The 16,293-nt window shown below is 52.4% G+C and overlaps 1 protein-coding gene across 1 annotated transcript; it reads right to left on the bottom strand.

Annotated features, from left to right (window-relative positions):
• Positions 1–1,346: 1,346 nt before the first annotated feature.
• Cd177 (CD177 molecule) lies at positions 1,347–12,030 on the bottom strand. The gene is made up of 13 exons (XM_078031959.1): positions 11,959–12,030; positions 11,733–11,873; positions 11,419–11,604; positions 10,449–10,571; positions 10,148–10,267; positions 8,939–9,079; positions 8,557–8,742; positions 7,580–7,702; positions 7,316–7,435; positions 3,080–3,220; positions 2,186–2,371; positions 1,953–2,087; positions 1,347–1,809 (listed from the first exon to the last, which is right to left on the bottom strand). Exons 1-13 carry the CDS (start codon positions 12,008–12,010, stop codon positions 1,574–1,576), a joined length of 1,890 nt encoding a protein of 629 aa, XP_077888085.1. The 5' UTR covers positions 12,011–12,030; the 3' UTR covers positions 1,347–1,573.
• Positions 12,031–16,293: the final 4,263 nt, after the last annotated feature.

Below are 16,293 nucleotides of genomic sequence, written 5' to 3' on the forward strand. Positions count from 1 at the left end.
AACTCATGGCCAGCATACTGTCCCTCTTCCTCCATGGCCAAATACACAGGTCCAAGACATAAGGGAAGGAAAAAGGGAGTGTCCCTCCCACTATTGGATCTAAAAACCTACTGAAAGAATTTTGCTATCTTGTCCCTGTGACCCTGGCCTGATGTGGTCAAAGAATCACCTAGTTCTAATCAATAGCATTCCAGGCCACGTGTGCTCCTCATCTGCTGAATCAACTAGCAAATCGGGGTGCTCTGCCGGTCGGTGCTGATTTCCAGAAGGAGGTTGAGTTGATGGGCCAAGGGGATTGTCTGGAAGGCAGGCAAGACATTGGGGGAGTATTTCTTTGGCCAGGGTCAGATTCCATGGAAAAGGATAGAAACTCAGTAAAGACAGAACCCTTCAAGACGCCACTCCCCATATGAATAAAGACTGTCCAAACAAGGTGTTGGTAGGAGGTAAGGGAATGTGGAGTGAGTGGTGGAAGAGGGAAGCTCTTATTGCCACCAGCTACACACTCAGGACCTTAACAGCTATTTTATGTGATCTCCTTCCCCATCGCGCTCTCACCATGGTGTATGAAGTGCGGGTGGTCTAACAGTAGAAAGATGACTTCACTATCATTATCATACAGTGTTACAACGACTCCTGGGAATTGTGTGTCTTCTCGTATGGAGGACTCCAACTTTCATCTGGAGAAGGGAAAAGGGTGGATGTTGAGGGAGAAGGTTGTGGACTGTGATGGACACGTTGTTTCCTCCCCTTCTTTCTCCTACTCTATACTGTGAGTGGCAGATCTATGCAGCAATGGGATCTCCTGCCTTATGGCTTCCAGCTGAGTTCAACCAATGGGGAACCCCAACTAGAGACCAGAGGGAGGACACTAGGTGAGGTTCAAATATTAATTCCCCAGTTCCATCCCTATAGAAACACTGGGCTAGAGAGCCCACCCTCCCCTGTACCTCTTTCTTTCCAGCCATGGCTCCTATTCACCCTTTCAGGCCTAGGATGGTAACAAAGACCCAATGGTAACAACCCCGGGGAACTGAAACCCTTTTGATGTCAACTCCTCTCAACCTCTAATGTCAACGATCCCATTACCAACTTCTCCAATGGGTGAGCACTGGGACCACGGCTGACAAGGAAGAAGTGTCAATGGCTTGAGTGCTCCTTCCCCCCTTAAGCCATGTTGATGCCCTAATACTTGGGTCTGCAATATCCTGAAGGCTCTGCTAACACCCAAGTTGGAATGAAGATGTGAACCAGAACAAAGAAGTTTGTGCTTGGATGGTGATTCCTCCCCCATATCCTTCCCTGTCCCAAATCCTTCCCTCCCCTTACATACAGAAATACCAGTATTAGGAGAAAGGACAGGGTGTCTTTATTATAAGATGCATGTGGCCAAGTACTTGCATGTCCCCTCTCCTACAGGGTAAGTTCAGCTGCTCCCTGCCCCACCCACCATGATATTACCGGGTGACAGAGTGAGGATGGGAAAATAATTCAGTGACCAAGGCCATTAGATTGTGAGGTCAATTGTTGGGTTTGGGTGACAGGAAAGATTAAGAATCATGGGGAGATGGATTTAGCAGAGAGGGTAAAGTCCCCCATTCCAAAGGGCTAGGAATAGCCCCATCCCCATCACCCAGAGCAGGTGTGTGGCCCGGGCTACTCCACTTGGGGATGTACGGGTTTGCTCCTTGTTTTCATCTTCAAAGTTCTCACGTACAGAGAAGATCCCAACATTCTGTGTGTGGTTCAGCAAGTATTTGGAAGCTGGGGCCATGCAACCTTGAATGCTCAGTGTGGCGGTCAACCCACCTGGAGGGTAAAGACCCAGTCAGGAGATACACAATGCACCACATGTAAAGTCCCAGGAGTCCAGGCCCCAGCCCTCCTCCCTCAGACTCAGGAGTCCGAGTCTTCATTCCCTTTATCTTTGGAACTCAGCATTCAGTACTCACCTCCGTTGACAGCAATGTTACCATCATAACAATGAGTGACACCACTAGGGCAGGTAACTAAGTCGGAGCTTTGTGAGCAGGATCCAAGAAACTGGACACAGGCAGGACACTGCAGGCCTCCTGGGGCAGGAGCAGCTGGGGAGCAGAGACAAGTTTGCGTGGGCACAGCTCTGCTCCCACCTGCAGCCACCTGCTGGAGCCTGGAGTATCTGGGTCACTCAAGGATGCCATACCTGGCTTAGGAAGGGAGGTCAGCAGGACACTGCTGCTGCCAGCATTGTTGCACAGGTCAGAGGAGCAGACCCGGACATAGGAGGCAACCAGCACTCCAGGTGGCCGGGAGTGTAAGGAGACGGCCTGAGAGTTCTGTGCCCCAGCCTTGCTGCAGCCTTTGCTCCCCATTAGGAGAGATCTGTGTCCTGAGGAGGTAAGAGAGTGAGAGCTGGGCTGGGGAGAGGACGGGCAGCAACTCTGGCTTCACGGTGCTCCCCAGACAGAGGGTGAACACAATCCTGGGTTATTCTAGTACAGGTCATCCTAGTGTCCAGCAAAGACTGGGGCCAGAAACTGGGTTCTCCCTCATGTTCTGCCACCTCCCAGGTGTTGTTCAAATGTCACCTTCTCCATAAAGCCTGCCCTGAGCACCTGTAATTGCAACCTTCGCCTCACTTTCCGTATCTCCTTTCTTCCTGCTCGGTTTCTCTCCAGGGCTCTTGTCTTCAGACCCATAATTTGCTCTTTTTTTGTCTGTTTTTCTTTTCATTTCCCCACTAGGGTATAAAACTGCAATCAAGGCAGTTGCGATCAATGGCTCTGCAGTACCTAATGCAGGTGCTCAATATAAAATTTTTCCAATGAATGGAGTCATTGAGGTGCCTCTGTGCCAGCACTGTGCTCGGTCCTCTGCATGGAGGCCACCGGATCCTCATGGCTACCCAGCAAGGTAGGCACTATACTTATCATTACTTGGCCCCCAGTTTTCATCAGGGGAAACCAAGAGCAGAGTGCTGGACTGAGATCTCTAGATGTGAGCGGAAGTGGGCAGGACATTCAGGGGACGGAGTGCAAGGTGGGCAGGCACTGGCCATAGTGCAGGGACCTGGCCCTGTCTTGCTCAGCCCACGCACCTACGTCTATGAGCATCAGTGTCTCCTGACACACCTCCTCAGGATTACACATCTGGTTCGTGGATGAGGTCCATTCAACGGGGTCTTGAGCCAACTTTCTCCCCATCTGCAGCATGACCCCCCGGTTACAGGTCAGAGTATCTGGGGACAGAAAATCACCAGGGTTTGCATGAGCCAGGGAACCCGCCCTGTCCGTTCCTCCAGGTCCCATATTCTGAAAGGTGATCATATTTGGAATCACACTATGGCTGACCTGGATATGGAATCCCTCAATTTCAGGCTTAGAATGCACCTGGAAATCTAAGCCTCCTCATTACCTGGGGGACACCTGTAGGGACCCTCCTCTTGTGACCCTTGGAGGAAGGTGTCTCTTCTCCTTTGAATGTGAAAGCTATAGATGGCTGGTTCTTACCCTCAGCCTCTCTCTACTTCCCTGACTAGGCTTCAAAGTCCTCATTTGGATAATGAGGAAAGTAGCTTGAGACCATATATTTCTTTTTCTTTTTCTCTTTCTTTCTTTCTTTCTTTTTTTTCAATACTGGGGATTAAACTCAGGGGTGCTTTACCACTGAGCTACATTCCCAGTCCTTTAAATTTTTTAAATTTTGAGTCAGAGTCTCCCTAAATTGCCAAGGTTGACCTTGAATTTGCAATCTTCCTGCCTCAGCCTCCTAAATCACTGGGATTATAAGTGTATGCCATTGCAAAAAAGAAAAAAAAAAATTGGTACTGCGCCTAGAACCCAGGGCCTTATGCATGCTAGGCCAGTACTCTCTGAGCTACACCCCCTTTTAACTGAGAAATCCTATGTTCCAATCAAAAACATTCAAATGCCTAGTGTGAACTGAGCCCTTGCTTAGTGCCTGGCCGCTATAATTGCTTTCTATGAATTAACTCATTTCATCTTCACCTTTGGCTTGATTGTCTCCTTTCTTCACTGCAACCCCCAAAGTCAGTGACATTATCATCATCATCATCATCACCTCTGTTTTCAAGACAGGAAAAGAGGCCGGAGATTTAGTGAATATCTCACCCGATGTCACATAGCCAGCGAGCGGCAGAGCTGGGCTGGGAACTCAGGCTTTCTGGTTCCTCATGGTCAGGGTTGGAGTGGGTGATGGGGGCGACAGGTACCTATCTTGACTTCAGTGGCCCCCAGGAGTCTAGTTTGACAACTATGAGCTTGGGCCCTATCATCAGTTCATTGGTGATCAGCAATGTCTCAGGACACAGAAGCTCACGGTCCTCAGGCTCAGCATGTGCGAACACGTGTAACCTTCACAACTGTCCCGCGATGGAGAGCTGTGCGTTTCCCCATTTCACAGGTGACAAAATGGCAAGTCCGGCTCCCTGCTTCCTCCAAGTCATATCCTCATTCTCTCTGCTCCCATCCCCAACATAGTTCCCCATCTCGGTCAATGGCAGTTGCTTTCTTCTAGTTGCTTAAGCTGAAACCTTGCGGTCACTCTCGGTCATTCTTTGTCTCACACCCCATGTTGCATCCGTAAGGAAATCCTGCAGATGTCTCCAGAACCTGACCACCTCTGCTGTGTCCTGCCAGGCCCATGACCCCAGGACTCTCCTGCCTCCTCATGGGCCGCCATGTGCACCACCTCTACTCCCTAACCCTGTTCTCTACCTGACAGCCAGAGGGATCTCATTAAAGGAAAGTCAACCATGTCCCTCTTCTGCACAGAAGACTCCAGTAGCTCCCTTTCCCACTCAGAATTCTGAGTCCTGAAAATGACCCTTGAGGCCCTACCTGACCTGGCCTCGCCCTCCCTCTCCATTCACATGGCTGCTCTCCTCTCCATCACCGTCCCAATCACACAGTCCTCTAGGCCCGGGGACAACAAAATGTCAGGGAGCAAATGGAAAGGAGGAGAGCATTTTAGGGACTTTTGACACTCAAATGGTATTGATACTCAAAAACTGGTTCACCGGCAGAGGGGGGACTGGAACCCACATCTCTCTGAATCAGACATTAGGCTCTTAACCTTCTCTCCCTGGGACCACTGCCCAGTTCCTTAGGAGGGCAGACAAGGGCTTACATGGTCAAGCTCCTGGATTTACCTTCAAAACATGCTGCTGCCATGGCCCATATTGGGCAATCTGTACTCTGGCCCCCCACCCTGTCTCACCCCTGTGCCTGTGCATGGACTGTTCTGTCACCCTGAAATGTCCTTCTCCTTTCACTTTTTCCTTGACATCTTGTACATCTAGCTTCTGACACCTGACTTGGCAGATGCTCAATAAATATTTGCTAAATGGAATTGAACTTAACCACGGAAGAAAAGCATCCTCCAAGATTTGACTCCAGTGTTGAAAGCTGACAGAATATAGGTGTCTAGGAAGAATATTTATTTGTAGCATTACAGCTCCATCTTACCCGGCACACGGCTTGTGGTTTGTGTATACACTCGCGTGAGTACCACGTGTGGGCTGTGAGGGGTGCTCGCGTGGCAGGGGGATGTACTGATGCACTGGGCATGTGACATACTCGGTGATAGGCGTTGGGTTTGCATGCTTGGCATGCTGTGTGTTCTGTGTCACTCCGCTTTGGGTGTCGAGGGTCTATGTGTTGCTAAATACCTTCTAGATTATGAATGTAACTTAGTCCCAGAGACGAGGACCAGACCATTAAAACCAACCTTAATCCAAAGGAAAGAAAGCTGGCTCAGACTCTGTCCCTTCTTCCTGGACAGCCTTCCATAGCTCCCCACTCTCCAGAGAGTCCCCCACCTCAAGGCTGGCTCTCCAAGTGCTTGACCAACCCTCTACCTCCTACCTCCCAGCTTCCTACCAGTATCCATTCCCACCTGACCCCTGGGCTTAACCCTTGCTGGCCCCTTCTGCTTGTGATAGCTCTCTCTCATCCTCTCCACCATCTCGTCTGCACCCCATCCTCCTGTTGAGTCCCTCTCAGGCACAGGTGAGGAAAGCTTCTTGAAGGAAGTAGCTGCCTCCTGGATTCACCTGCAGGTCCCTGTCAATAGCTTTTCCTCTTCTCCTGAGAAACTGCAGCTCATCATTAAGACACAGCTCAGCCTGAAAGTCACCTCTTTGGGGAAGCCCTCTGTGATACCACCACCACGAGGACATTCTCGTCTTCCTCTCCGCATGTCCTCCTCTGCCCCAGCTCTGCTCAACCCAAGTGAGGTGTGCTGCCACCCATGTCCAGAAGCCTTCTGGGCAGGTCCACAGTCTGGCTCATCTCAGGACACCACAGGAAACTATGGAATCCTTTGTGACCTCATTTCAGCATATAGATCCCGAGCTCCTGCCCTGAGCCAGCTCTTAGGCTGAGCCAAGCCGGAAATCTTGGTGTCAGTGACAGCCAGCCCGTGTCCACAAGGCTCCCAGACTTGTCAGAGAGACTGATTGAAACACAGAGCAAAGTCCTCTGGACACACTCAGCTCTCTCCTTGAAGAACTAAGGGTTTGGTGACCTGAGGAGGTGACAGGGACCACCATGCGCCCAGGGAAGCCAGACTCCCGTCCCACCTCCTGTCCCCACCATGGCTTCCTTTTGCCCTGCTACTCTTCTTCCTGAGCCACTCCACCATCCTCTCCACCTGGCAGGTGTCACCAGTCTGGCTGCATCTAAGTGGGTAAGTGGGGACTCTCCCAGTGTCCCTGTTTAGCACGTCCTTCCCTGTCACACCCAAAGCAGCCTCGGGTTTCTCTCTGATTTTCTTCCCTGTGCAGCAAGACGACTGCAGAGCTGCAGTTCCTTGGCTGGGGCTGGCTGAGGTGCATGGAGATGGCCCCAGGGAGTGGGAGAGCCAGGACTGCCCAAGGTGGGGGGCAGGAAACAGAACTGGGGACAACCAGTCCCTCCCAGCACCACAGCCAGCAGGTGGCTCTGCACTGGCTGCTGCACACATTCACAGGCAGAGCCACCCTGCACCTCCTCCCCATCCCATCTCCTCCCACCTGCAAGGGCCACCCTGACCTCCTTGGCCCAGTGTCATTCAAAGCTCCCATCATGGGATCCTGTTTCCTAGGGCAGACGCCCTCTCTCTCTCCTTCAGCTGAACACTTCTTGCTATCATTCCACCTTCTATCAAAGGACCTCCAGCCTGGACAGTCCCCTCACCTTGCTCATGGGGAGTGATCAACACCTAAATTGCCTGGGCTTTTCTGTGATGCCTTTGCCTGTCCCATATTGTATAGGGATCACTTTGCCCCAAGGCACAGCACAGGGCACAGCCTTGGTATCCAAGGAGGACTCACCTGACTTAGGATTGCAGTTCTCACTCACAGCAATGGGGCCGATTTTCTGGGTCCCACTGAGCAGATCACAGCCTGGTTTGGGCAAGCACCCCTGTACTTTCAGATTGGTGGCAATTCCCCCTGAGGAGGGAAGAAGAGAGGGAGACACAGAGTCACCGACAGAAGGACCATCCAACCCTCAGAGGGAAGTTCAGCCCCACCCTCTCCTTGGTCCCCTGCCCTGCCTAGGCTCACCCTTATTCCTTACCCAATGTCCAGGCTTACCTCCCCTGAGCTTGAGGACTCCACTGTAGCAGTGAGTCTGTCCCACAGGGCAGAACTGCTGTGAAGGCTTCTCTGGACAGTTGTATCTGGAAAAGCAGACTGGGCACTGCAGGGTCCCTAGGACTGGTGGGGTTGGGGCAGGACAGACAGATGAGGGGCACTGAGAAGACAGATGCCTTTCCTCCACCCCACTGTGCTGGCCCAAGAATCAGCCTGCCCAGTCACCCCAACATGCCCTCCTCAGGCTCCTCTCTGCACCAGAGGGCACGGGGGCTCTGCAGGGAACCTGGGCTGAGCACAGGAGGGACTCTGGGCCCCAGCTGAGGCAGGTGAGGGGCCTCCTGGGACTGGACTCAGATACAGACTTGGTCAAGGAAGGGGGGGTGCCTGGAAGGCACCAGAAGCTTCACCCACAATTTCTACCATCCAGCCAAGAAAGGCACGATGCCCTGGTCACAAAATATTCCAGAGTTTGGAAAAGCAAGACATCACTCCAAACTGTTTCCAGCACCAGTGAGGACAGTGCAAAGTTACAGCCACTCTTACTCAAGAAGAGGAAATGTCAAAAGCCCAGAAGAGAAAGTAGTGAAGTCAACTTATGGAAGGGAGGACTGAGCATGGAAGGGAGGACTGAGCAGGCTGACCAGCTGAGGATCAAGGTCAGCCTGATGTTGGTGGTTTAGCCTCAGAGAATGGGCCCAGTTGGGTGCTGCAGGACTGTTGGAGGAAGTGGGCCAGGGAGTCCTGGGCTGCTTGTGGGTGGAGCAGTGGGAGGGAGGGGAAGCAGGGGGAAGAGATGGAGAGCCAGGGACCAGGGAGGGAGCAGGGCGCATCCGAGGGAGGGATCCAGCAAAGGGGAGTCTGCAAATACCAGCCTCACCCTGGGTGCTGAGGTCAGCCCTCAGCCCTGTGCTCCTTGCTCCAGACAGCCCCTTCCCTCTCCTCCTCCTGAGCTCCCAACTCCCCCACACACACACCTGCAGCAGGGGGCGGGGTCCAGAAGGCATCCGTGGAGGACAGGTCGTTGCAGAAGTCTTTATGGCGGCACACGCGCGTGTAGGAGATGATGGTGAGTCCGGGGCCCTTCCTGTGCTCACTGACGCGGCCTTCTTGATCCTCCGCCTCAGTACAGCCCTTGGTGAGCACCACATTCACGAGGGGTCCTGGAAGGAGAGAGAGGGGCAAGTGCTGGTGGGGATCAGAACTTCAGCGTCCTAGAGGAATGACATGCTGCAGGGAAGAGGACATGGCACCTAATACGTTGCAGCTGCTAAGGAGTGGACAGGCCTCCAGGGACTGGGGGCGGGGCCTTCCTCCCAGGGCCCTGAGGGCGGGGCCGAGTGGGAGGGGCGTCCTTACCATTCACCATGAGGATCACCGTTTCCTGGCAACCCTGGCCTTGGGCGCAGGATTCCCATCCAGTTGTCCACTGGAGGGGCAGCTCTGACACATTCCTTACGACCTCGATTGCCCCCCACTTGCATTCCAGGGCCTGCGCACCTGGGATCGAAAACGCAAATCTATCTTAGCAGGTTCCTCTGCCCAGTCTCCAGAGAAAACCGTTTGCAAGTTGGGTCCTCATTCACAGGCAGCAACCAGTTGACACCTGCCCTGTGCTAGCCCTTGTTTCTGTGCCGCACTGAGGCTGGAAATCTTGGTGTCAGTGACCAGCCCGTGTCCACAAGGTTCCCAGTCTAGTCAGAGAGACTGATTGAAACACAGAGCAAAGTTCTCCGGGCGCACTCAGCTCTCTCCTTGAAGATCTAAGGGTTCCGTGACCTGGGGAGGTGACAGGGACCACCATGCGCCCAGGGAAGCCAGACTCCCGTCCCACCTCCTGTCCCCACCACGGCTTCCTTTTGCCCTGCTACTCTTCTTCCTGAGCCACTCCACCATCCTCTCCACCTGGCAGGTGTCACCAGTCTGGCTGCATCTAAGTGGGTAAGTGGGGACTCTCCCATTGTCCCTGTTTAGCACTTCCTTCCCTGTCACACCCAAAGCAGCCTTGGGTTTCTCTCTGATTTTCTTCCCTATGCAGCAAGACGACTGCAGAGCTGCAGTTCCTTGGCTGGGCTGGCTGAGGTGCATGGAGATGGCCCCAGGGAGTGGGAGAGCCAGGACTGCCCAAGGTGGGGGGCAGGAAACAGAACTGGGGACAACCAGTCCCTCCCAGCACCACAGCCAGCAGGTGGCTCTGCACTGGCTGCTGCACACATTCACAGGCAGAGCCATCCTGCACCTCCTTCCCCATCCCATCTCCTCCCACCTGCAAGGGCCACCCTGATCTCCTTGGCCCAGCATCATTGAAAGCTCCCATCAATGGGATCCTGTTTCCTAGGGCAGATGCCCTCTCTCTCTCCTTCAGCTGAACACTTCTTGCTATCATTCCACCTTCTATCAAAGGACCTCCAGCCTGGACAGTCCCCTCACCTTGCTCATGGGGAGTGATCAACACCTAAATTACCTGGGCTTTTCTGTGATGCCTTTGCCTGTCCCATATTGTATAGGGATCACTTTGCCCCAAGGCTACAGCACAAGGCACAGCCTTGGTATCCAAGGAGGACTCACCTGACTTAGGATTGCAGTTCTCACTCACAGCAATGGGGCCGATTTTCTGGGTCCCATTGAGCAGGTCACAGCCTGGTTTGGGCATGCACCCCTGTACTTTCAGATTGGTGGCAATTCCCCCTGAGGAGGGAAGAAGAGAAGGAGACACAGAGTCACCCAACCCTCAGAGGGAAGTTCAGCCCCACTCTCTCCTGGGTGCCCCACCCTGCCTCAGCTTACCCTTATTCCCCAGAGACTCAGATCCCACACACCCCAGTCCTCCCCTGTCAGTCCCTGCAGGGACCCCAATGTCCAGGCTTACCTCCCCTGAGCTTGAGGACTCCACTGTAGCAGTGAGTCTGTCCCACAGGGCAGAACTGCTGTGAAGGCTTCTCTGGACAGTCGTATCTGGAAAAGCAGACTGGGCACTGCAGGGTCCCTAGGACTGGTGGGGTTGGGGCAGGACAGACAGATGAGGGGCACTGAGAAGACAGATGCCTTTCCTCCACCCCACTGTGCTGGCCCAAGAATCAGCCTGCCCAGTCACCCCAACATGCCCTCCTCAGGCTCCTCTCTGCACCAGAGGGCACGGGGGCTCTGCAGGGAACCTGGGCTGAGCACAGGAGGGACTCTGGGCCCCAGCTGAGGCAGGTGAGGGGCCTCCTGGGACTGGACTCAAACACAGACTTTTTCAAGGAAGGGGGGGGGTGTGCCTGGAAGGCACCAGAAGCTTCACCCACAAATTCTACCATCCAGCCAAGAAAGGCACGATGCCCTGGTCAGAAAAATATTCCAGAGTTTGGAAAAGCAAGATATCACTCCAAACTGTTTCCAGCACCAGTGAGGACAGTGCAAAGTTACAGCCACTCTTACTCAAGAAGAGGAAATGTCAAAAGCCCAGAAGAGAAAGTAGTGAAGTCAACTTATGGAAGGGAGGACTGAGCATGGAAGGGAGGACTGAGCAGGCTGACCAGCTGAGGATCAAGGTCAGCCTGATGTTGCTGGTTTAGCCTCAGAGAATGGGCCCAGTTGGGTGCTGCAGGACTGTTGGAGGAAGTGGGCCAGGGAGTCCTGGGCTGCTTGTGGGTGGAGCAGTGGGAGGGAGGGGAAGCAGGGGGAAGAGATGGAGAGCCAGGGACCAGGGAGGGAGCAGGGCGCATCCGAGGGAGGGATCCAGCAAAGGGGAGTCTGCAAATACCAGCCTCACCCTGAGGTCAGCCCTCAGCCCTGTGCTCCTTGCTCCAGACAGCCCCTTCCCTCTCCTCCTCCTGAGCTCCCAACTCCCCCGACACCTTTTTCAGTATGCAGGGACCAGAGAGGGACGGAGGAGGACAGGTCATTGCAGAGGTCTCTGTGACGGCACACATGAGTGTAGGAGATGACAGAGAGCCCAGGGCCTGTCCTGTGCTCCGTGACTCTGACCTCGTGATCCTCTTCTGAAGTGCAGCCCTTTGTGAGCACCAAGTTCACTTGGGGTCCTGAAAAGGAAGGGGCAGGTGGGTGAAGGTGGCCTTCATAACTCCAGCATCCTAGAGAGAGGTCGCTCATGGCAAAGTGGGTGAGGTACTGGGAGGGACGGGTCTGAGGACTCAGGGTCTCTTCTCACCATTCTCTATGAGCATTAAGGTGTCTTGGCAACCATCGCCGAAGTCACAGGTTTTCTTGCCATTTGTCCACTCCACGGGCATCTGTGTTGTGTTCAACACAGTCTCTATGGCCGCCCACTGGCAGTCCAAGGCGTGCATACCTGGGAGAGGGGGAGCAAATCCATCTTAATAGTTTCCTAGTTGACCTCCATGGAAATCTACTTCCAGGTTAGGTTCTTCACTCACAGGGCAGCAAGAAGGTGAGCCCCAGCAGGGCCAGCAGTGGTGTGGAGCTCATTACTAATCTGTGGCTGCAAATCCCCTTTATGCCCTTTAACCAGAAGTACAGACCTTATATATCTCATGTTACCTAAGGCATCACAGGAAACGCCAGAGAGGGCAGGGCATTGCTAAATGGATCCTGGGCCCCACCCTCTAAAGGCCCAGATATCTGTGTGGCTACTCTTCCCTCAGACCCAAGAAATCAGCTCCAACTCCTCCCTGGCCCACTTCTAAGCCCAGCCTGGCCACCTTCTGAGCCCAGGTGGCAGGATGGCTGAACTGCCTGTGAGGACATGGTGCAGTGTGCAGGTCCTCATGTCCCCTGCCCCAGCCTTTGCCCCCCACAGTTTACCCTCTTACTTCTTTTATTTATTTATTTATTTATTTTGGTCCTGGAGATTGAACACAGGAGCCCTTAACCTCTGAGCCACATCCCCATCCCATTTTAATAGTTTATTTAGAGAGAGGGTCTCCCTGAGTTGCTTAGGGCCTCACCCAGTTGCTGAGGCTGGCTTTGAACTTGTGATCCTCCTGCCTCAGCCTCTCAAGATGCTGGGATTGTAGGCATGCGCCACCGCACTTGGCTTGCTTTCCTTTTTATTCCTGTTTTCATCACCTTTAGGCTTTCTCTTCTGATCTCCCTTCACAGAACAGCAGAGGCCCTGGAGTGCTCATTCCCCTGCCACCTGGGAAGGAGTGGAAGACGGAAGATGGAAGATGGTATGGTATGGAAGGGATGGTATGGGAGGGCTGAATGTCTATGAAGAGTTAAGACACTCCTCGTCATTGTAAAGCTTCTTCCCCACAAACAGAAGGGAAAGGTGGAATGCTAGAAATTCAACTTTCCAGAAAGACAACATCCACAAATGTTGACCATTTTTGCAGTGCAGCTGCTCCTGCCACATCTGATATTGTTACCAAAAGTTTGACAGCCTGATCCCCAAACTTCTGCCTATTTAACCATTTATTCTAGCAAGCCCATGCAAACCTTCACCCCAGGTAGGGGCAAAACAGGAGAGAGTAGGGGCTTCAATCAGTGACTGCAGAAGCTCTATGCAGATATTGTGAAATGGAACCGAGAGGCAGAAGAGGGCGAGAACAGGAACAGAGGAGAAAGTGGAATGAATATGTAACTTGCAACTCCACATTTGTTTTTGCCATCTCTATGCGTTCTATTTTTCTGTTTGCAAATTTCACATTTGCTGCACAGGCAGAGACATGTTTTCTCCTCTCCTGCTGTGTTTGCATCCCCTACATACCATGGACACTGCACAAATATTTACTGACTGAATCAATGAATGAGAAAGGAAAGATGGCTACAGCACTATCACCACCTTGGTGGAGTTGCATGCTGGCACATGGATCCCTTCCCAGGGATTCACCTTGTTCCCGTGTGAATCGGGCCTTCTGGAATTGTACATGGCCTAAAGCAGTGTCCCAGGAGGATGAGAGAAGGGAAGGGTGGGCAAAGTGTCAAATAGGGTCAGAGGTACTCAAGTAAACGTCTTGCGTGAGTCACTAAATATGGGCTGAGGTTTGACTTTGTGCCAGGCAACATCTTCGTTGCTGGAGACACCAGGAAGTCATGGCAAATGAGACCATGGCTCTCTTTGAGCTTGTAGCCTAGGAAGAGAGACAGGCACTAAACAAATGCCTGGGCATGGAAAATACTAGGTGGTTCTGGGTGCTAGGCAAAGACTGAAAACCAGGGGACGTGAAAGTGACTGAGCTGACTGCTCCAGGGAGGGTCTTCCAGAGGAGGTGATTGATGTTTGAGTTGGGAAAAGAATGAAAAGCAAGAGCCAGGCATGGAAAGACATGCGGGAGAAGCATTCCAGGCAGGGGGAAGGGCAGGTACAAAGGGCCCAAGATGGGATCAAGCTTGGCCTTCACAAGGGTTAGACAGAAAGCAGGTGGCTGGACCGTCGTGGGTGAGAGCAACGGGAATGAGAACCGAAAGGCTGGTGGGGCCTGGAGCTGCAGACGTGAGCCAGGATATCAACCAGCCTTCCTGGGAATCTTGCCTATCTCAAGGGGCAAAGGCAAAAGCTGGAGTGGAGCTGTTTAACTCCACGTCTGTCCACCCTTGGTGTCTAAAACTGCTTACTATGGGCTCTTCTCAGTTGCCTTCGATCATGTGGCCTTGGGTCATTGTCCAAACTTCGTGGTTCTCTTTCATAAAGTAGGTGCCATGGTCATCTGCACTGACGGGTGGTGATAAGGATTAAGATCTATGCATAAACCAAGTCGGTTCTCCACAAATGGTAAGATAGTTAACACAATGGGTCCTTATTTTGTTCCAGGGCCCAGCCTAAGCAGTTATGTGATCATAGACCACAACTTCAAGGGAGACCCTATTCATGGCTCAATTTTATAGGTACAGAAACAGATCCCTACAGAAGCTAAATAATTGACCCAAGGCCATGCAGTGTGGCAGAGATAACTACCCAGCAGAGATCCTTGCTCCCCTTCTAGGGTATTGAGACATTGCTAAGGGGTGACTGTCCAGACAGGGTCCTAGCTCCCCTTGCCTCGAGGTGGACCATGTGACTAGTGTCCACCATGGGCCGAAATGACTTCTGTTATGGCTGAATCCGAAGGATTGAGAAGCGGGAATACCTTCTCTTTCCACCATTTCTCAGCTAGACGTTGACATCAGGGCCATCCTGGATGCACACACGGAGGCAACAGCACCTCCCCCTGCCTCAGTCGGTATAAGTCTGAGGAAAGCAGAGAACACCTTCCCCCAGTGCTCTGCCAAGTGGACGCCATGCAAGTTAAAACCAAACGTCTACTATGTTACGGCAGCTACGGTGTCTAATCTCCACTGTTAGGAAATGTTTTTCTTGGGTTGGGTATCCTAGAAGCAGAGCCCAAGTCAGGGATTCTGTCTCAAGTGTTTTATTGAGGGAAAGGCCTGAGGAGGAGAAGAGCGGGGGAAGCGGGAGGGGAGAGGAGGGGAGAAAGACAGAGAAAGGATGCATCTTGCCTAGAGACTCACCGAGGTCAGACTCCACACATGGCACCACAAAGTGGACCGCCATGAAGCAGGCTACCATTTGCATTCCCATTCCAACCAGTCCTTGACTGAGGCCGTCCCCTGAGCTGAGAACATAAGAGGTGTGTAGCCTTCTTGGTCCGGGACTTTGACTGGGCAAGAATCATTCTCCAGGGTTGGGGTTGTGGCTCTGTGGCAGAGCTTGCCTAGCACGTGTGAGGCACTGGGTTCAGTCTTCAGCACGACAAAAAAATAAATAAAGTTACTATGTCCAACTACAGCTAAAGAGAATTCTTTTAAAAAAAATCGTCCTCCAGGGAAAGGGAAACGATGAGACATCATTAGCTGACGTCAGCTGGCCAAGGGAATCTAGATGAGAGATACCGTATCCACTCCAGTGCTGGACACAGGTGCGATCCCAGGAGCCAGTTCTTGACCGCTACACCATGTGGGATGCAGGGGTGTGGGTGGATTTCTATGAATCCCTACTTCATAATAAGAGCATATATACTAACAATGACAACCGCTGTCATTTACTGTCAGTGCCATACAGTGGCATAAAGAGATCTAAGGAGTTCGTCTGCAGCACTGCCACTACTGGGTTTGTTTTTGTTTGTTTTGTTACTTTTTTGGGGGTGGGTTGCTGTCAGATGCAACAATTACAAATCTTTCTTGTCTTATGGAAGAGCGAAGGAAAGGGCCTTCTCCAAGTCTTCTAAATCAAGCTGTGGCCAATCCTGGGCCCCTCAGACCACAGTTTGGCGAACTCATTCTGCTTTTGTTCTCCTTTTCGCCTAGATGATGGGTTCGTGGGTTACAGGAAGCCCAGATCATGACAGGACTTTCCCTGGATATTTACCAATGGAGGGTTAAGCCAGATCTTTTAGCACTTGGGTGGGGCACCCTCGGTGGAGACAAATACCACACTGTGAAGTATAAATACTTCTTTCATGGTGATAAACCTTCCAGAAAACACATTTTTACTCCTCTGAGACTTGCGCAGTGATGTGAGAAAGAAGTATTTCCCCTGGGGTTTGCCCAGCTCCGGCCCCTCCCTCTGCCCCTGCCTGATCCCCTGCACCGTGGCCGTCTTTCCCCAGCCGTCTCCCCATCTGTCATTCCTGAGCCCAGCCCCACACAGGGCTTGCTCCATGCACCATAATGTCGGAAACCTCCCATCCCACCTGGCTCCAAAGCTGCCCAAGTGTTCTCTATTTCTTTTTTGTTCCCTAATTTTATTTTGAAAGTTTTCAGACCTATTGAAAAATTGCAAGGATAGAATAATGACCAGAGGCCTGGGG

Source organism: Ictidomys tridecemlineatus, chromosome 15 (genome assembly GCF_052094955.1).
Source record: "Ictidomys tridecemlineatus isolate mIctTri1 chromosome 15, mIctTri1.hap1, whole genome shotgun sequence".
In the NCBI taxonomy this organism is placed as follows: domain Eukaryota; kingdom Metazoa; phylum Chordata; class Mammalia; order Rodentia; family Sciuridae; genus Ictidomys; species Ictidomys tridecemlineatus.